General features: G+C 43.5%; 1 protein-coding gene and 1 long non-coding RNA gene across 7 annotated transcripts in view; one reads left to right on the top strand and one right to left on the bottom strand.

Annotated features, from left to right (window-relative positions):
* Positions 1-15016, top strand: part of RSRC1 (arginine and serine rich coiled-coil 1) — a 145184-nt gene extending 130168 nt beyond the window's left edge. For all 6 annotated transcript variants that reach the window (XM_083848076.1, XM_083848072.1, XM_083848074.1 and 3 more), the window contains 3 exons: positions 10932-11038; positions 11976-12122; positions 13358-15016. In XM_083848076.1, coding sequence (XP_083704202.1) covers positions 10932-11038; positions 11976-12122; positions 13358-13450 — 347 coding nt within the window. In that variant the 3' untranslated portion in view covers positions 13451-15016. The remainder of the gene's footprint in view (positions 1-10931; positions 11039-11975; positions 12123-13357) is intronic.
* On the bottom strand, positions 14865-19866 carry LOC310903965. Its single transcript, XR_014587974.1, has 2 exons — positions 18325-19866; positions 14865-16226 (listed from the first exon to the last, which is right to left on the bottom strand). It is a non-coding gene; the product is annotated as an uncharacterized lncRNA (long non-coding RNA).
* Positions 19867-20625: the final 759 nt, after the last annotated feature.

The following is a 20625-nucleotide window of genomic DNA, read 5'->3' as shown; positions in this document are numbered from 1 at the left end:
GCGTAGCTGCAGGAGGTCGCAGGGTGAGATTCTGCAAAATGAACGATTGAAACGCTTGCAAACATTGTTTTATTCCCACGGTGAAATTTCATCCTGTCTTATCACAACTGTAATTTCAAGTCCTTCCAGATTTGCCTTCGTAATGGCAGATTTTGAGCAAAGCGCAGGTCTCTGCAGCTCCACCCTTCGCGTCCCTTGGGTGCGGATGTTGCTTCATTAGGCTGACACAAACACCTGGTGTTGCGCTGCCGGTCTCTGGAGGCAGTTTCAGCATCTGGCACGCACTGTGATCTTTTTTTATGTGTGTTTAATCTTTTTATTGACGTTTTATAATTAAAAGTAAGCAGAAACAAATCAAGGATAATATAAAAAAAATGTGAAGTTTTGTGCAGTTGCGGTGGCAAAGGACAGCATATTAGGAAAAGCATCTAAATAGTAGTTAAAAACGCGAATGATAAAATTGCTGTGTGAACCTTGGCGTCCTTATCGGCCGTCTTCCACAGCGCAGCTGATCACCATCACTGGGGTCGATGCACCCCTGAAGATAATGGCTTCTTCACTAATCAATCCCGGGGTTTCTATTAAAGCTTCTGTAATTAATAACCACTTTGGAATGTGTTTCTTAAATTCGGGGCTGCTTTGTGCCTGTCCTTCGTGCAGAAGATGGTGGCCTCCTGCAGCTTCCCGTCTCGTGCCCCCCTTGGCCGTGCGCCCCCGCAGGTGCCAAGGCTGTGCCCAGCTGCGTCCCAGGTCCCCTGGCAGCCGTGGGGGCCTCTCCCCACCCCATCCCAAGCACATGGGCACGGTCCTGCTTCGTGCCGTGGTGGGGCAGTCGGGCAGTGCCCAGCGGGGAGGTTTGGGGGAGCCAGAGCAACGCCAGGGGGTGGCAGCGTAGGGCCTCCTTGGCTCCCGACGCCCTGATTCAGCGGGGCGTGACGAGCCCTTGGCCTAGAAAGTGAGTTCATGTCTTCGTACCACCAACACAGTTCCCTAAAGAGCAGGTGGGATGTTTGGTTGAGTAATGGTCATCGTTCATGTTGTGCAGGTGGTGCAAATTATTAGTGATACGGTAAGGTAAACGTATGGGAAATTATTGCCTGTTTGGCCATGCAGGAAAGCAGGACTCCGCGCTGGCAGCTCCCCCACATCTACCCCTTGCCTAACTCGGGTGAATGCCCAAGTTCAGCGAGCTCCTTTTAAAATCGCCCTGAAACGATGGGTTTTCAAATGGCACCGTGGCCTTTTGTGAAAAACCGTGGGATCTGATGGGCTGACACAACTGCGGTTTGATTCTAGGAAAAGACAGAAGCACGGCTACTGGTCACGTAGCGCACAGCTCCTAGCGTCAGTCAGGCTTGTGCCCACCTGCAGGCAGCTGCACTTGGTGGAGGGAACTGACGCTGCTTGAAATATTGCCGCGCTTTTTCAGTGTTATGAGCGTTCATTCTTCACCTGGGAAAGAGGAATGTTTTATTTTAATCCTTGAGTTTGCATATGAATAGTCTGAGATTTGGCTTTATTGTGTGCATTAGCTGAAAACCCATGGAGCAGAAAAGCAACGCACAGAGCCTGTGGATAGTTAGAGGGAAATTGCAATGCGCCCTTATTTGAGGGAAAAGTAGATTAAAAATAACTACTTCCCTTATATCATCTGTGGAAGTGTCTTGTTTTGCTTCTGTATTAAAATACAAAGCAGCATTTATCTGTTTTCGTACACAGTTATGGAGGGAAGAAATCAGATAAATTTTCCTTTGGAATGAAGCCCATTAATACAGGGGATCCTTTAAGAGAGACGGAGTATCAACAAGGTGTGCAGAAATATTAAAAATATTTTGCAGCTGGTATTTGAAACGTTTTATTTTAGCAAGGACTGTGGGTATAATTAAAGTTTTATTATCACACCCGGGAGGATCAAGCCCTTCATAGGTAGGTAATGCAGGTTCAAAGCTAAAACCTCACCTGACAAAGTTATTTTCCCTTCCCTCCTATCCCCCAAAAGAAAAATGCTCCTTACTATGGGCATGTACTATATCATCAGCATCGTGTTAAAAACGCCTCTTTCAAATCTCTTCCAAATCCTTTCGAAGGCGTGCTTTAGATCAACCAGTTAGCACCTCAGTTCTGTTCCGTGCTGTCTTTGAGAAGGTGCTGGAGGGTGGCACACACGTACACAGTTGCAGAGGACCAGCAATATTCCGATTTTAACTGCTTCTATTCTAAAAGTGGGAATACAGATAAACTCATGTTCTGTCTCACAGGGCAATTTATGACTTTTTTTTACAAATTAAAAGTCTTGAAATTGTCTTCAAAATTTAAGACAGATGAAAAATAAGCATTGTGCCTGTATTTCATTAATGTTGCGTATTTTACCGTCGTCTTCATGGCCTTTCTTTGTGCTAAAGGATAAGTCTGAGACAAGCATCAGTTAAGGTAATGGGACTGTAAAGCAATCACGTAATTAGTTATCTGACTTCAATCATTTAAAAAAATTTATAGCTATATATTGAAAAGCTGCGTCTAGAAGGGAAAATAAACAAGGGTGTGTGAGACGGAGCGCGGGGGAGCCCTGGCAAAACCGCCGGCAGCTCCCGTCCTGCCGAGCCAGAAGGGCAGCCCCAGGCCCCCAAAAGCCCTCACGGTGGGGACCGCAGCGGGGTGTCCCCCGAAAAGCAAAAAGGGCGGTGGGACATGAGGGCACCAATGCCGTCATCTGCCCCTCCTCTGGGTTACGCATTTGTTTTGCAGAGAGGGAGAGAGAGAGAATCCTGCTGAAGGGGAAGCTGAAGTGCGTATTTGTACCGCTTCTTCTTAGATTCCAGCATTATTTAAAAATAAATAAATAGAGCTCGGAGGTAGGCGGGGGGGTTGTGAGCTGCTGGTTTCCAGCTGGTAGCAGACATCAGCAGCCAGGGGACGGGTAAGTACCGCTGCACCGTGCACGTGGTTCGTCTCTGCGTTGTTCAGAGAGGTTGGTTTTGCAGCGGTCCCTTTTGAGGAGCTGGCATCTCGAGATCGCTGCTCCATGGCGCAGAATTCCCTGCCTTGGGGTGCCAAGAGATCAGCATACTCCTGGGAGCTTCCCTCTATTTACTTATTTCCCCGTGCAAGAACCAGAATTCTCCAGAAACGTAAGGCATCTCTGTTCATCCATTAAATATTTCTCTTAAATCCTGAGGTTTGGTCTTTAAATTTCCATTAATTTGCACTGTTTGGTCTGTTGAGGTTTTCATTTGTCAAAATTGTTAGCTCTTGGGTATTAGTTACGCAAATATTGATGTGCAGCTTTGGCCTGTTGGCTATCAATTGAAATCAGAAAATCAATGGACTTAATAGCTGCTCATTACGCAGTTGATGCATTTGCAAGGCTGAGCCGGGTATTGTCAGCGAACAATCAATTCAGTCAGAAACTATTACATGATCACTGCCAGAAACGGTTTCATGGTGTTTTGGTGTGTTTAGAGTTGACCTTAGCTTCCGCAGCGCTCGAGACACAAAATAACCCCCCTGGGGGGTCCTGGGGAGCAGCACGGGTGTGCCAGCGGGGGCTCCACAGGGGACCCCCGGGGACCCACAGCGGGGAGAAGGCGAAGGCAGAACCATTTTTTCGGTCTCATGTTTATGGTCGCGTACGGCAGCGCTGCCTTGGCTGCCCGTTTCAAGAAGCGACTGTAACGCAGTGCGTGGCGCTGGGCCTCGGAGGCTCGAGGCTCGCATGCCAGAGGACACGCGTTCCTTCCTTCTTTGCACCTTTGGGAAATCACAGCCGAAAAATTGTCGGCGTGTTAAAGGGATGCTTCCTAAACGCTGTGGGTCGTTTCAGATCGCGCAGCCATCCTGGCGAGTTAGATATAAGGAAGGCACCTCGTAATTAAACCTTGTGAAATAGTGAAAAAGCAGGAGGAGTCAAGTATATCAGTAATATACCATAGCTGTGGTCTAACTTTCTGTCAAAATGTGTTCTTAGACAAGTAATGAATCTGTTGTTCAGCTGAGGAATGGCCCTGTGGATTCTAAATGAATTACTTATTTGCAGCCAGAAAAAACTTACCTTTGTGATTTGTACTGCAGTCCTGCAGAAACACACGCATTTGGTCGAAGTTCCCATGCAAGTCCTCACACCGAATTGAAAAGAAATCCATCAGCTCAAAGCACCAAGCATCTACGTATCTGCCAGTTGTTATTTTTAAGTCTATACCACTGTTCCCCAAAACAATTGCTAGAAAGTCGTGTCCTTCATTTTAAGCAGGTATTTTTCCCAACTGGAAATAGATTATTAAGGGTTATATAAAGTAATGGGTTATTAAAGTCAAAGAAAAATCCAGACACTCGGTAAACACGTAGGATGAGTGAAGTACAGACTAAATTAATGATACTTAAGATGACATACATAATTATAAGAGAAAGGTCAGGGTAGGTGGCAGTTTTCCCAAGTATACAGAGTGTCAGAAAAATCCCCCAAGTATATATTTTAATTGAGTTATGTTTTCTTTCCTTCACGTTGAGGCATTAAGGTATTACCCCATTGCTGGGTCTGCGCTCCTAGAATTTACCATGGCAAAATTCCCAGAGCTACATTTTGACAGTAAAACCACATCACGCGTAGGCTCCTTCCAGGAGTGACATACAACCTTGTATTTGCCTCCAAATCATCGCCGTCATTTTTTGTTTTTAACAAAAATAGATTTAATACACAGGAAAACAGATTTGACAAGAGTGAAGAGGAATCGGAAGCTAATTAAGACGTGTGAGAGACCTGTGAGAAGTGTAAGAAGCCAGCAGCTCCGACACGAACAGAAAACTGCGGCAAAGAGCGCACGAACCGCAAGCAGACGGCGCGGCGCGAGGAGCCGGCTTGGTCTCAGAGGCGCCGTGAGCCCCCCGCAGCGCAGCACCGGCGCTCCTCTGCTCCGCTCCAGCGTCGCGCCCAGGTCCGGCACCTCCAGCGGGGCCGGGGCCAGGCTGCGGGTGGAAACCCTTGCGGCAGCAGCCAGCCACGCGCCCTCCTCTTGAAGAGTTACGCTTACTGAAAAGGAAAACAGAATAGAAAAAAATGGCACAGTGCCACAGTCAGCCGCTCGGGCTTGGTTTTCCTGGACAGTCTGGCGTGAAGCTTTTGCGCCAGCAGAAGCAGAAAGCTGGAGGAGCTGGAGGGACGTTTCACCCAGCCTCAACCAGCGCCAAGGCCTTGTCTGCCAGGAGGGGAGCCCTCAGGGGCTCCTCGTACCGGCACATGGGGAAACTTGCCTCGCTACACATACTCCCCAGAGGAGGCAGGTATTAGAATTGTTTTCTCCAATAACAATTGTAAGAAAGTGGGTTTTTTTTCATTTTCTTTTAGCCTTTGATTTGCCGCCAGCCGCCGTCCCACGTGCGCTTTGCTGCTCCCGCCGTGTTGAGGAGGAAGCGCTCGGGGCGTGTGTGCGCAGCTAAAGCACACCTCTGCGCTGAGGGCAATCGAGCACGTGGAAATCAAGGAAAAAAACCACAGAATTAAACATTATGACTTTTAAGTCCATAATTGCAAATTATCCACTGAATTTCTCCCTCAGTCAGTGTTGCTTCCTCTTGGACAGTTCAGTTAGTAGGAACTATCAATTATTTTACAGTCTCGTTACTAAATAGGCAGATCCGTACTTTATTTCACTGTAGCTATTCAAACCTCATCTTAAAAACAGCATTAGGAATTTGTTCACAGGCTGTTCTGGGGGCTCACCACTACAGGATCTGCGTGTTCAAGCTGTTGATGTTTCATCTTGCGACGGCCCTGCGAGGTGAGCGAGCGTTATTCCTTCAGGGATTTTAAGAAGAGAGCAGAGACAGCAGCATAGCAGGGCGTCAGGTTTGGAGAGCTTTAAAGGCAGAGCGTGCCGTCTTTCCTCACCGTCATCTGCAGCAGCTGCATTTCAAGTAAAGTCCGGGGGGTTTAGCTCGTGGGCGTGCTTTGGACGTGATTGTGCAAGGCTGGGTACAGGAGCTGGGAAAAGCTTAAACCCACCTCAGAGTTCGGGCAGAAAAGTACGACGTCTCGGTAAAGCAGGAGCAAACGGGATCATTTCCAAATGTACTGATTTGCCTAAACAAAGGTGGATTTTGACTCAGAGGAGAAAAGCATTCTTGGCACTTGGCCAATGGGTTGAAGAAGCAGGTTCGAGCCTTTTTCCCCCTGAAAAAAAAAGGCACGAATTAAGGAGCCTGTGAAGTTAGGGGAGACTGCGTATTGGCTAAATTCATCAGGAATTGGATCCATTTGTATGAACCACAGCCCCTTGTGTGGAGCCTTTTATATTCTGTTAAAAGATGTTGTTTTGTTGATCTCCATGACTGTGCCACTGTTACACGTGTACTTACCACGTGTCAAATGCGCATTTATTTGGACAGCCAGAATGAGTCCATGGGATAAGTGTGAGACTTAGCTGAGAATGCATTTTCTCATTTATGCTGGCTGATGCCTCAGTGTGGTGGGATTTTGAATACATGCGCCTAGCACCAGTCAAACATGACATATGTTTAGTTGGCATGAACGGCGTTGTTTCGTGTACCAACTAAAGGCCTGGCCCAGTGAAGAGCTGGAAAAGTAATTTGAGAAAAAAATACAATTTTTGCTCAGCTATTTTTCATTTAGCCACTTAAATTGTGTTCGGTGTTTGAGGGTAACCAGAGGTGGTTCTTGCTACTGTGCATTTCCCCTGATGTGTTACTGAGAATCAATATATGGACTGGAATAAAAGCCTGGAAGTTACTGCTATTGACACCAGCATCATCGTGGCACCGTGTGTCAACGTGCAGTGCTGTGGAATTGTTAAAATACGCATATTTCATAGCTTCTCTGTAAAGCCTCCGCAGACGGTACCGCACGCTGCAGCGTGCAGGAGAAAGAAATCACGGGGCGTGTGCAGTCGCCCGTCCTCAGCTTTCAGCACGACTTTCTGAAGAGCAGACAAAGAGAGGTCCATGAAAAACCCCGCGAGGGGGCACGGGCCCAGCGCTGCTGTCCTGCGTGTGCAGCCGTGTGCCTCGCCACGGCCCACGTCCAGGTACTCGTCCCGTTCCCTGCAGGTCTCTCATGCACCCGTCTTTTTCCGCGCGCCCAGCGCACAGGACCAGAACGGGACCGACTTCGATTCTGCTGGTTCGGTGCGGCTGCATCCCTGCCTGCGACGGGGTGTGGCTGGGCGTGGAAATACTTTTATTTATCCGAATGTGTCCGAGAGACGTGTGTAAGCTCAATATAGACAAATTGTTACATATTCAATGTATATGCAATATATCCACTCGTTAGTTTGTACATACAATACAGAGGTTATTTGGGATACAGATATATAAAAGATAGAAGAACCCAGTAATTGCCTTTAAGATCAGAGCACAAAGCATTACCTTGGATTTTACAAGGCCAGCGAGCAACAAAAGAGCAGTAATTTATGAGCTCAGCGTAAAAGAATAGCATAATTGCATTAAAAATTAATGCTAATGAACACTAAAATGGGGAAGGTGGTTATGATGAAAGTTTGTATTCATCTTCCCTGGTTTGAATGATGGCTGGTGGCTTGATTAATGGCTTAATTTCTATCAATTAGCGGGGAAAAATCTCCTACGAGACAAGGGTAAATTGAGCATTGAATTACATATCTTGCTTTTGTGTGCGGAGAAAAAAGAGCAGCGTACCCCTGCTATTAGCCACAGTGACAAATGCGGTGTGCCCTGCGACGTCGGCAGGCCCTGCGCAGGCTGCAGCGCGGGGCTGGGCTCGGGGCAGCCCCGGCTGCCTGCGCCCTCGTGTAGCTGCTGCTCACCGGCACGGCACGAAGCATCCACCGCGTTCAGCGCCGTGTCCTAGCGCTCTGCGAGCCGACTTTGGCTTGCTCCTCGGTATTTGTAAATGCCCTGAAAGGCTGCGGGGTGTGAGCGGACGTGGGGAATGGCGCACGTGGAAAACCCGCAGGGGTGAATTTAGCGCGGGTGCAGAAAGCCGGCTGTTCGGAGCTGCCTCTTCTGGACTTCGGAGCTCAGTTGCGAAAGTTTCCCCATTTGATTTGATTTGAGCCCTGCTATGTCTGTTCTGCTGAAGAAAGGATGTTACTGTGCAGACTTGTTTTAAAATACCACAAAGGGTAGATTATATGGCTATAGCATATTTAAGCAGTGGATCGTAGGTGTGAGAGTACTTGCAGCTGAATTACAGCTGAAGCAGTACGCATGCAGTAGGATCAAGATTCTGTGGTATCACCTAAGGGCACCCAAAGTAATGCCAGGTGAAATGTAAAATAATTTCCTCTTCAGCCGATTTGTCTGTTTGTGCTTTCTTCTTTTCATCCTCAGCTCATAAACAAAAGAGCAGAAAAAATAGCAATTTGTTCCGCAACTATTTCCAAAGATTTCACTTAATGTGTATTATATTTTCAGTGGGTCAGCTAAATTAGCCAAGTATACCCCTTTAAATGAAATTAGTTAAATATGAAGAAACATATATTCTGAGGAACATCTTAGGTTTATTTTGACGTTGCCTTGATTCTTAGGGAGTTTTCGTCAAGCAGGTCTAGCTTAGGTAAAGGGATCGGTTCATTTTCCTAGTCAGGGCTATAGATTAAAAATGAATCCAGTGAGCGTTTTACATTTGCACCTGAATGTCATACAAGAAATATATAAAATAGATTTTTATTTGATTTAAAACAGTTTAATGGGTCACTGACAAGATGCTAGGTGCTTCTGTTCCAAAACCTGTTAAATTCATAGCAGGATTCATCAGCGGTTTTGTCTTTAGGAATAAGCAAACAAATGGGAATGTGTCCGGTGGAGCTTGCAGGCAAGTTGCTTCTTCCTTTATCTGAGTCCCTGGCGTTTCTAATTACTGCGTGTGTAAAATTGGGGGATAGCATCTCAGGGATTCATCCGACAGAGGTATGCATTTTGTTTCTAAAGGGACATTTCAAATCACTGCTAACACGGACTAACCCAACATGAGACAGCAGCCCCAGAAACCCCGTGTGTGTTCGCGCCCACCCCTCGCGGGAAGCGTAAAACACCAAACTGCCACCGGTGCCCGACATCAAATCCTCCGTGGCTCGGGCAGCCGAGGCACAGGGATCCGGAGATTCCTCTAACATTAGGTTAGGTGAAGGCTCCGTAGCAGAGCCGGCTTTATGGTGGGAGGCAAAAAGAGCGACAACGGCCACTGGTGCCCGCACGGCGCTGGGCAGGGCCGTCCGCTGCCCCCGCTGCTCCCGGTGCCGTGCGTCGCGGCGCTCTGCGCGGCGTGCTGTCAGCGGGCCCCGGCTGCTGCCATTGATCATCGTTCTTGCTGCTGCTGGGATGGCCTATTTATAAAAAATGGCCTCAACAATCCCTAACGCGATATTTAGCTTGTTTTTTTCACGGTAACACAGTAAAAAGACTTGCTGGGCAATGAGTTAGTATTGATTTATTTTTTTTTTGTCTGTAGCCTCTTAGCTTTCTGACTCCATTATTTTTGATTTTACTATGAAATACATATCCTTTCCACTGACATCTGACAAACAACATATGGAAGTCATTTTATCTACCAATAATGCGTTTGTCAAAAATATCATGCGCTAATGGGTTCTGCTTCCTCCAGTCCATTTTCCCCAAGTTAATGTCACTGATGTAATTCTAAACATTTAGTGATTTTTGCCCCCTTAATAATTTGTCATTCCTATAGGTTTGGGTAAGAGTCGCATAGGATACTGTAGCAGGCTGGGAACTGGCCGTAGGTTGTGCGTAATAAAGCGCTGAGCAACTGGTTTTAAAACTGCATTCACTGGCTTATCTCTGATCCTCGGTTTCAGTCCTGTGGCTACCAGGACGCTCACCGTTCCTTTCGTACCCTCAGACCAGGTGTACCCAAGAGCTCGAGGAATTACGATTTCCTCTCTCTAGGAGGGCATTGGTATATTTGGTTTTGTACTTCCCATGGGATCTTTAGAAATCTTTTTTAGAAAAGAAGTCCTTAGCACCAAGCCAACAGAACTTTTAAACACAAGGTTAATTGTAAGCAAGCAATTTTTTCCTTTTTAACCCAAAAGAATTACGCTTAAGTACGAACTCAAGCTTTGCTGTAGCGCAGCTGCTGGGCTGAGCTTTGCCAAAGCTGGAGCTTTTTGGAGGCTTCCTGCAAGTTGTATCTCTTTTGTCTGCCTCACCTGTGCTATAGTGCGCTTCACAGAGACTGCCCGCTGCTGCCCGACACTCCGCCTCGACCGTCTCAGGGCGGCCCCAACATACGGGTGCAGAAAGCATCTGGCGTTCAGAAGTAAATAAGCTGGAGATAAACTGGTTAACGTTGTAAGCGGGAGCATGCAGTTAGAAGAATGAATTCCAGATTTGCTTGTCACTGCAGTTAGACACAGAAGTTGGTAACGAAGATTAACTGAGCTCTGAATCTGAAGAAGCAGAAAATGAAACCGGCAGTAAAGCAAACACTTTTTTGTCGGCTGTACTGCAATGAACAAGCCGTACAGAACTCATGATGTAGCTTGTCACGAGAACAGGGGTGGTGGCACGTCTCTGGGCATCCACAGCCAAAGCAAAATTCCCCTTGGTACAAGGAGAAGTAGTTTTACTACTGCACGCAGACTGGACTCCACCGTGTTGGTTGTTCTGGCCACGATCCCGTACCTTCTCTGGGAAATTCCCATGCCATAAATCTCGCAGTTGTCCTGCAAGGACTTCTCCAGCGAATTCTTAAGTTAACATCTGGAATGGTGTCGCCTTCAATGGTAACGGCCCACTCACTGTTGTTATTTTTACTAAAGGAGAATGATTTTTTGTGTAACAGGATATTTTAGGCTGCATTGCAAGTTGTTTTTTTCCTTTTCCTGGTATGCACTGCAGTAAGATATATTCAAGACATTGCTTAGACACGGCTTTTATCCTAGGCTTACAGTAATGTGTACTGACATTGCACCTTCTTTTTGTAGACCAAGCCACCCTAGTAGAGCAAGTGAAACGAGTGAAAGAAATTGAAGCTATTGAAAGTGACTCCTTTGTTCCACAGACATTCAGATCAAGTAAAGAAGTCAAAAAGGTAAGTTTTCAATATCCTTTCTTGGTGCATAATCCTTTCAGAGTCAGGTGGAATCTACGCTATGAATACAGTTTCCACTGATGAAAGAGCATCGATGTTGACAACCCTAAGTCCCACCACTGGAGTCAGAGTTTGGACAGCGACTCTCTCGTGTTCTTGTGTGGTGCGCAAGGAAGAACACATCTAAGTGTGTAACAGTTTCGGTGAAGTCCACTGGTTTGATTGTACATTGTAACTAGGCTGCACAACTCCGGTTTTTAAAAATTATTTTTAAGTCATATCAAGTCATGAAGATTTTTTTAAGGCAAAGCAGAAGGATTAAAATCCAAAAGTAATCAGACACTTACATTGCAATTAAGGGTAGAGATCAGTGTTTTTAATTCTGCTGAACTGAAAACAGAGTTCAAGACCATTTTTACTCCCTGAAATGAAATGGCTTCATTTTCAGACAGCTTTCCAAAAACCTAATGTGAGACATCCAGGCTTCAGAACTCTGCCTGCATTTTGGCTGCCAAGTTTTCTAGGGAACTCGGGCACTTTTGTCTTTGGCAGTATGTAAGCAAAGTGTTGGTTCAGTTTTTCCACCTGACAGCAAAGGATTTTGAATCATCACTGTATGTTTCCCCAACATGCAGTTTATTGTTTTTCCAGAAGTATCTGAGAAGTTCATGCAGCTTCTTCAGAAGGCGATCCAAAAAATAAAACAAAGGTACAGTTCTGCAAACTCTCTCCTTGCCTCTGGCAGTACTTCTTCCTCTCCGTGTGTTCGGTCCGGAGGTGTTAGTCCATGCCCAGTCGGTTCCTGCTAAGCACGCTGAGAAGTATTCGCATGAGGATCCTTTTGTGGGCATTCAAAGAAAGCTGAATGCTTGGTTAAGATCCTGTCATGGTTGGGAGTTTGAGGATAAAATACTCAGATGTGTTTCTTTCTTTTTAGTCAATAGAGCCTACTGAACTAAAACACGAACCTGTAACAATAGGAGCGGGAACTGTTGAAGCATCTGCTCCCGAAAAAGAAACAGCACCTGCCAATATTCCTACTGCCATCAAATACCAGGACGATAATTCCTTAGCACATCCAAATGTAAGTGTGTCAATATTGACGTTATCTGTAGAACAACGCAGCCTGTTCAACGAGAGCAGGTTCACACGACCTAACAACAGTTTTGCCCATCAAATAATCTGTGGTCTGGAGACTGTTTACTAATGGGCCGCTCACTGGCTCAAAAAGGATTACTTTCCTTGCATAATCCAGCAGAGGAAAATGACAAGAGGAGGTTCACCAGCTTCTTGGCTAAAAGCCATGTGAATGCAAGTGAAACATCTTTTTGTCTTTTTTCTTTTAATTAAAAAAAAAAAAAGAAGACTTTTCCCTTGCATTTTAACTGATATGTATTTTAACAGACATTGCTGCTAAGTCCTGTTACTGATTGAGTCACACCTGACCTGGACAGTAAAACAAGTGCTTGGCAATAGAAATGCAAGAACATATACTTAGGGATTTAGGAAAGTTAGATAGGAAAACTAAGCAGTGAAAACCTGTATGAACGTTTTAAGATTTTCTTAGAGGGAATTGTGTTGAGAAGCTATCTGAGCATTGTAAAAAAAATTAAAAAAAAAAGTTCTAAGTTTTATTTTCAGCTATACAATGGGAAAAATATACAATCAATCACACTCATTCATCCAGTCAAAACACCAAGTTCTGTTAAAAAATGATGCAGTTTTTGAGTTACAAACACATTTTATAACCAAGTAGCTCACTTGTTGACTGTAGGGGAATTTTAAATCCTTTCCATGTCCATAAAAATTCAGGAAAATTGGTTTTGGTTTGTCCATTTGGAAAGATGATAGAAGACTCAGAACTTACCCATTTTACCAAATCCCAAGGCTTTAACTACCTGATAGAGTTAATAATATTATATTATTGGAGCTAAACTTATGCAAATTCCTTTGTGAACACTTTTAATTGGAAATACGAGTATTTATTTATTTATTTTTAAGAATTAGCAGGTTAAAAATGACTTGCAGTAACTAAACTAATGCAAGTTTTTAATACTGGATATGGTTAACAATGATGCAAGACCTACACAAATCAACAAACTCACTGTTTCAGAGGGAGACAATGTAGAATATCTTGGCTTTCAAATTATTGGAGTCTCAACCTTTACTACTGTGTTTATTTCACTATTTTAACACCCACGTGCAGCTGAGCTTCTGTTCTTAGCATTGAAATAGTCAGTATGTATTTCAACACACTATAACAAACAGAAAGTTTAACGACTTTTGACTACTTTTCTTCTTCCCCCCTTCTCCTCTCAGCTGTTTATCGAGAAGGCAGAAGCAGAAGAGAAGTGGTTTCAGAGGCTGATGGCACTTCGGCAGGAAAGGCTGATGGGCAGTCCGGTGGCCTGAGCAAACTCCTGTGGCCATCGTATACAAGTTCTCGATGAATGCTAAGAAATTCTACCATTAAATGTTTTATTTTTCTCTTTTGAGGGGATTTTAATACTCAGTATGAGACGTACAGAGAATAAATATTTCATCCGAATAAACAAGAGTGTTCTATCCTCGGTTTTTTCCCCTAACTCATTGCTGGGTTACTTGTAGCGCTGAGAAGGGAAGGCTATCGGAGCAGTGTAATTTGCTTTTTCTGTACTGGATTCCTCTTGGGTGCAGACTTGACAGCCCAAGGAGACGTAGTTTTATACCTCCCAATCCCCCCAAATATATAACCGTGTAGCAGTTTAAAGATAAATGAAAAAAATAAGACTGTCAAAGAAAGTTCAGATTTACCAGTGCGCAGACAGCAGGAGTACAAATGATACCGCCCTGGGCCGTTAGATCTTTTGCAGCCGAAGAAGGATTCAGGGCAAATTATGCTGCTGTTATCTCGTCTTGCTTCCGCTTTGCGTTACGGGAGCAGCTTTTGAATCCTGAACATCTGTGGACGGTCTCCTCGCTGAGGGGCTGTTCTGAATTGATGCGCTCATCCGCCCGCTCCAGCCTTGTCCGGGGTCCTCACTTCTAGTGGTTCTGAGTGGAAAGAAATGTTTTAAATTTCCCTGAATATCTGCCCGCTACTGTTAGCATCCTGGAGCAGATGTAAGGAAAAACTATGTTAACCTTTTAAATAAATTTGTTACATTTTCAGCAGTTTTCAATAACTATTTCCTGTGCAATTTTAAGCATATTAAAACGATCGATAATAAGGAAAAGAGAGTCTTCTCTGAATTCTTAATGGGAAATAACATAAAGAATGTGTCTTCTGATACAGACCTTTGTCAAAAAGACTAATGAAATACCTTTTACTCTACAGTTTTCAGTATATGAAGTTTCCATTTGTCCAAGTGTGACTTTAAAATAATTAGTCACATTTGACCATATCAAGCTTATCCCTCAAGTATATTTAAAAAAAAAATCTGTCCATCATCTAACTAAATACCAGAGATCAACCAAATAAAATACAAAAGTATTTCTTTTGAGGTGTCTGGTAAATCTGTGAGAAACCTATTCCATCAAGGGAAGACTAAAATAAGCCTCCAACTACTGGACATAAATATCTCATTGAATTACCTGCCTGGGCTTTCCTTTGGGAATGAAGAAATTCGTAAGGCCTTTTTTTTTTTTAAGTTTACTTTTCCTTGTTCTCAGATCTGCAGTGAAAACAATCAGAGGGAAAAAGATTCTGGAAATGTACTTCGGTCGTCTTATTTTTGTTTAGATCATTGATGGGAAATGTATTAAATTTGCATTCTAACATGTTTTTAATTTTTCATTGTGAACACTGTTAGTTTTATGTGGTCCTGCATTAAAATGGCTATCTGTGTTTCAAGACTATCTTGTCTGCAACAAAAAGTGGAAAAAAAGTTGTTTCTCTTGTTTCATTTCAGCATTTTCAGTGGCAAATATCTGTCATTGTCCTGTTTTCTAATTGCTTTCTATGTTTCTTTCATAGTAAATAAAAAACTGTGTGATCCCTACATAAGGTGCAGGATTAAATTCCTCTTTTTCACACATCATGTCAGATAATTCCAGTAGTTTTATTTGACGCAAAATGATTCTTTTTATTTAATTTGCATCCCTACATGTTATTAAGAAAATTCTACAAACCAGTCAAAGTAAATAAGACTTAGTGGTAATAACAGGGTGTACGTACTATTTCTAAGCAATTGATAATTAAATTTGTCCGTGCTGAAGGAGAATTGTGAGCCAGATCTGGAAAGAAAATGGAAATAGCACTTAGATCTTCTGAAATGCCCTGAAAGGCTGAATATACAGTCCTGTACTGAGATATGCCAAACATAATTTGAGACACGGAGCAAATCCTTGTCAAGTTGATTTCTACAGTTCCAGTTGCAGACTAGTGTTCAGAATAACCAATAAAAGAACCATTCAGAATTCGGTAGTTTTAATGAAATATTTAACTTGTTTATTGCCCCGGTGTCTCTGTGGAAACAGTTCATTTAAGAAGCAGTTTCTTCTGCTTTAGGCCCTATATTCTCTCACCTTCTCCCAACTCCTATTTTGAACATTCATTACGTGTACTTACGTTTATGAAGTTGGTGGTGCTGGGAGAAGGACTTGTCAGGACTGGGTTTTTAACTTGGTACCATCTGTTACAAATTAGCAAGTGCACTATCCTTCTTGTTAGAAACCTGTGAATTCATACCATACAGATGCTTACAGATGCCTAAATCGAGTCGGTGATGCTCAAGTGTGCGATTAATGAAGGTAAGGTTTCACACGGAGTTGAGTAGCAATCTGAGCAATGCCAGGTGTTGCATCTTGCAGGTGAGTTGCAATCTTCTTGTGGCTCCCTCATTGCCTTTGGTGAAGCTGGATGTTCAAAGCACCGATCCTTGTGACGTTCGTGGCCTTCTGCAAAATTCGTTCGCAGTGGCTCTCGGTGCTTTCCAAAGCTGAGCCTATTAAGGGGCGCTGGATCAGCACTCCGCCTTTCTGAGAACCTGCCGTTGCTGATTTTACAGCTTAACTTTCAGCAAAAATAGAAGCTGTTCCACTGAGTTTGCTCTTGTAGAGTAAAATAAAGGTTGTATAAGGCCAATCCGTGGGGTTATAAGTGTAAATGTTTACCACAGCACTCTCGATTCAAGTTGTGTAAACTCTCTATTTCCTTCTCTTGCTTTTACTTGAATAGCAAGCATCCTGTGATAAATTATTCATTTTCCTGTCAAAGGTAGACAGATATTTGAACATCAGAAATGAAGTATGGAAGAAGGCAGCAACATTACAAATAAACTTGATTCTATAACCAGCACTGCAAGACTAGAGAGAAATTAGAAAAACGTACTACTTAAAATTATTTTATAAGCTTCAGGCGCATTTTCAATGGTTGTGTTGAAATACATGTGCTCTCCACAAGTTCCACGTGTGGGGTGTGTTCACTTTAGGAAAAGACAGAACGTGTTACCTAATCAGATAGCCAGATACTAATTGTATTAACTGTGTTGTAACACGGGCATGAAACTCGTATCAGTGTACACCGGTGTAATTTAATAAGGCAAGAACCTCTTGCCTGTGAAGACCTTATTTCTTTGTGTCATATTTTGCCATATTTTGTCATATTTTGATTAAGAAAGGGAACGAAAGAGCTGTTTGTTAGCTGTCCAGCCAAAACATAGAACTATTAGGAGGACTGTGCAGCCCTGAGAGACAGCTGCGATAAGGTTTTGTCATTCAGGACGTGTGACAGTGTGTCTCTGATACAATTGGCTGTAACACAAAGTTCTTCATAATACCAAAGTACCTTAAATCTGACTTAGACAAATCATGTGTAGGAGTGAAAAGATAATGCTGTAACTTGATCCGTTCAGACTTCTGGTAGTCAGCAAAGACCTCTACCCCTAGAAATTACATTAGCAAACTCATTTCACTTAGCCTGCTGAACAGCCACCATCAATTAAAATCAAACTCGACTGATTTTGATTTGATAACTTTCAGGTAAAATGTTTGCTGGCCCTTTCTGATTTCGTCAGTCATCCAGCATCTCCACAACTATTTTTTTTTTATTATGATAGTTGCTTGAAAATTAGCTGCGTTTACTTTTAAATTACGGTGGTTACAATATTTTAGAAAGATTTTTTTCTACTAAAATAATGTTAGCTCCAAAACCACTGCCAGCCAGGAGATCAAATGTTGCTACTTCTGCTGCAACCTCTCAGATATGAACAGGACTGAATGATCCCGAAGGCCGTTTTGCCGTCAGTAACCCAAAACCAACCTCCTTGGTGATTATAGTTTTCCATTTGTCAAGTTACAAGAAGCAGGTTATTTTTAGTGGAGATCCTTGAACTCTAGAAACCTGTTTCAGAAGAGATCAGCTTGAACCCATGACTTAATCCACCTATGATACAAGGCTTCAAATAGTAGCAGTAATAAAAAGCAATGCTGTGAGTATTATTAGGGCAGAATTTAAAGTTCACCATTTGTAATTTCGACTTAATGTAGTATTTCTTAATTATTTTTTTTCCTGACTCTGTTCCCTTCCCTCCCTGTCTTCCTCCTTTGCTGAGACCTAGATTAAAAAGAGTAGCAGTGGCCAGGCCAGATTATGTGACACAGGGGAGCAAGACTTAGACACTGAGTCACTCTGGAATTGCCACTCCAGGATGAGATGTGACACGATACTTGCACTCTTTCTGACACGATACTTGCACTCTTTCTGGAGTTGAAGCTCAGCCCAGAAAGGGGAGGAGGGAGCTCAGCTCCTAGGGCTAGTGCAGAGCTGTCCTTCACTCCTAGCTGGGCTCCCACCCATCAGAGCGTGCTTCACAAGCTGATTTTTTTTTTCTAATGTTACTTAAACCCAGGTGAAAATGAAAACCGTTACTTGGCTATTGCTTTTGCTTCTTTAGAAATACAAGACGGATTAGGACTGCATAGCTGTAGTGCTGTAGTGGTGATACGAGAAGCCTTTCAGCCCTTGGGGACCATTTCTGAGCGCAGTATTTTGAAAAGGCTGTAGTTTAAAAGGTGCCGTCTCGCGCTTGCTGAGCTTCCACTGTAAAAATCTCGTTCCCACTAGATGTCTCTGCAGTCCCAGCGCAGTTGTCGCACGAACCTCAGTGGCCATCTAGAAAGGCTGTATAAATAAATGCACGTAAAGCGAACCTGCCTTTTTGTTTCCTAACTGGAGCTGGAGTTCAGGTATCAAGACAGAGCACTGCTGCCTTAGAATCTCAATCTTTTCAAATAAGAAATACTGATCAAACAGGTAAAACCCAAGCATGTACAATGTATTCAGTGCAGTCCCTGGGGGACTTTACCGGAGGAAAATGTATCCTCTCTGTCCTAAAGCAGCTTGCCACAAGGTCAGGCAGTGAGCTCTGTGACGGGCAGCTTCTGGCACTGCCTGCTGGGGACAGGACTGTCACCTTCCTCTGGGCGCCGCAGGTGCTCCCGGCTGCTGGAGGCGACAGCTGGATTTTCAAGTTACAGTTCTGAAAGGAAGACATAAACAAACCTCATTCATTATTATTAGTGGGACCTGAATGCTGCTAACATTTGTAAAAATGTCGAATGTGGGTTTTTTGGATACCTTTTCAGTGATTTCAGAGTATTTTTCTGTAAGTTATAGCCCTCTCATTTCAGTATTCATACGAGTTACAGAGCTGGGTGACTATGTGAATTGATTATACATTTAAATAAAATATTAATGTAAATGTTATTACATGTCTACCGCTAGTTGCTTGTAGTAGAATGATGCTTTTATCTGACACTTACCAACAATTTATAACAAACTGCTTTTGCAAAATACTCTGCGTTGGGCTGACGTTACAGATGGAATGCAATCAGTTTTTTAACAACACTATCAAAAGGCCACTTCCACTAAAAAATATGCCTAAGCCTCTGGAAATTGCATTGCGTCTTTAAGCCTACCTGTAAAAGACTTTAACCGTAAAAATGGAAGAAGTAAGGATGCCTCATTTATGCCAATACATTTTAAATTTAAATAGTAACTGCTGAGCCTTACAAAACTGACTGGGGATTGAGCACTGATTGTCTGAGTCCTCTCAAATTACCTTCAACCTTGCTTCTGACATTGCTTGGTTGTACAAGGAAGGCTACAGTGCAGAACTGATCGGAGCCCCCAAGTGACCTGTTACCAGGTTTTTTTCCAAAACAGTTCAGAAAAAGGACTTAGTTTTAATACACTGTGCTGGTCCTCAACAGATAATCAGAACTAAACTTTCCCTGCACTTTTGGAAGTTAGGGGCTGCAGCAAATGTAATTAAAAAGTAATTGTGTAATAAAAGTTGGCATTTTCTCTTTAGAACTGATTAAACCTCTTCTTGACAATTAAAATTGACAATTAATTCTTGCCTTACCTGTGAAACTAGTCATATGCCGTGATCATTTCTGAGCTGTATAAACGTGATGTTGTGATAAGATGTGCATTTAATAGACTTGTTTTCTACAGGGCTAATTTAAATGTGGCTCTCATATTCTCTGTTCAACGAGCAAGATTCGTTTTTAGTTTTAGAGACAAACAGCCTACGGCAGGCAAGACCTTTCGAATTAGTTCTGTTATTTGAACAAACAAACACGGCACTGTCTGAACTGTGGTCGCCAGTTTTAGGTAGTGGAGAAATCTGGCTCCAGGTGGTGCAAACGGCCTGAAGCTGGGAGGAGCCCGGGTTTAGATTCCTCTGGAGGTTGGCTGCTGCCGGCAGCAGGTACATCAGGCGGCGCTTGCTGCCTAGCTGTCCTAGCCCCCGGGTGTGTGACACCATGCGATGTGCACTTTTGTTTGGCTGACTTTACATCTTGGTGGCCAAATCCTCAGCTCAGTTTTGGCAGCCTTCACTACTCACCCGGTACAGATTTTGCCGCAGGAATACGTTTGCTGCGTTCACTCCTGGAGCCAGCGGTTTGTGAATCTCAAGGCAGAACGCCTCCAGTTCCGGCGCGCAGAGGAGCCCCCATCAGCTCTCACACGCGTTGCCGTTGGCCACGTGCACTGCTGAAGGAAGCATCAGGGCAAGCACCAAGTGGCTTTGCCCCAGTCATCAGAAAAAACATGCGGCTGCGATGGTGCTGCTAGTGGAGTATGAGGTTGTTTTTTTTTTTTTTTTCTCTCTTCTTCCCAGTGCCAGAAAGATCAGTCGCTGCGATTTAAGAAATACATACGTCACCTCACAGAAGACTGCTCAGGTTCAGCATCTTCAACATTTATTGTCTGGTGGTTTGGCCATTGGGAACAGCAAAATGAGATAGCTGCGAATTACTGGAGTAACTCAGGAATAAAATCCCCTCTGCTCCCTAATCCTTTAATGTGTGCTGCCGTAGTGCTTATAATTAAATAGTTGCTGTACATGATGGCAACGGAGCCCACTTAAACAAATATTATTTTTGGACCAAATCCTGAAATCAATGATAAGCACTCCACTGCGACCACGTTTTGACTCTTTTGTTTGTTTGTTTTCTTAATTTTTTTTACGAATGAGACTATATAGATTTATATGCCTCCATTTTCACCCTGCTATACAAAAAATAAGAACAGAACAGAAAATTAGGGCTGGTTAAAACATGCAGTTTCACTTCATGAAAAATAAAGCCAGGAAATC

The sequence above is a fragment of the Anser anser genome (assembly GCF_964211835.1).
Source record: "Anser anser genome assembly, chromosome: 9".
Lineage (NCBI taxonomy): Eukaryota > Metazoa > Chordata > Aves > Anseriformes > Anatidae > Anser > Anser anser.
Note: the sequence above shows the minus strand (reverse complement) of the source record. Positions and strands in the feature narration are given on the sequence as shown.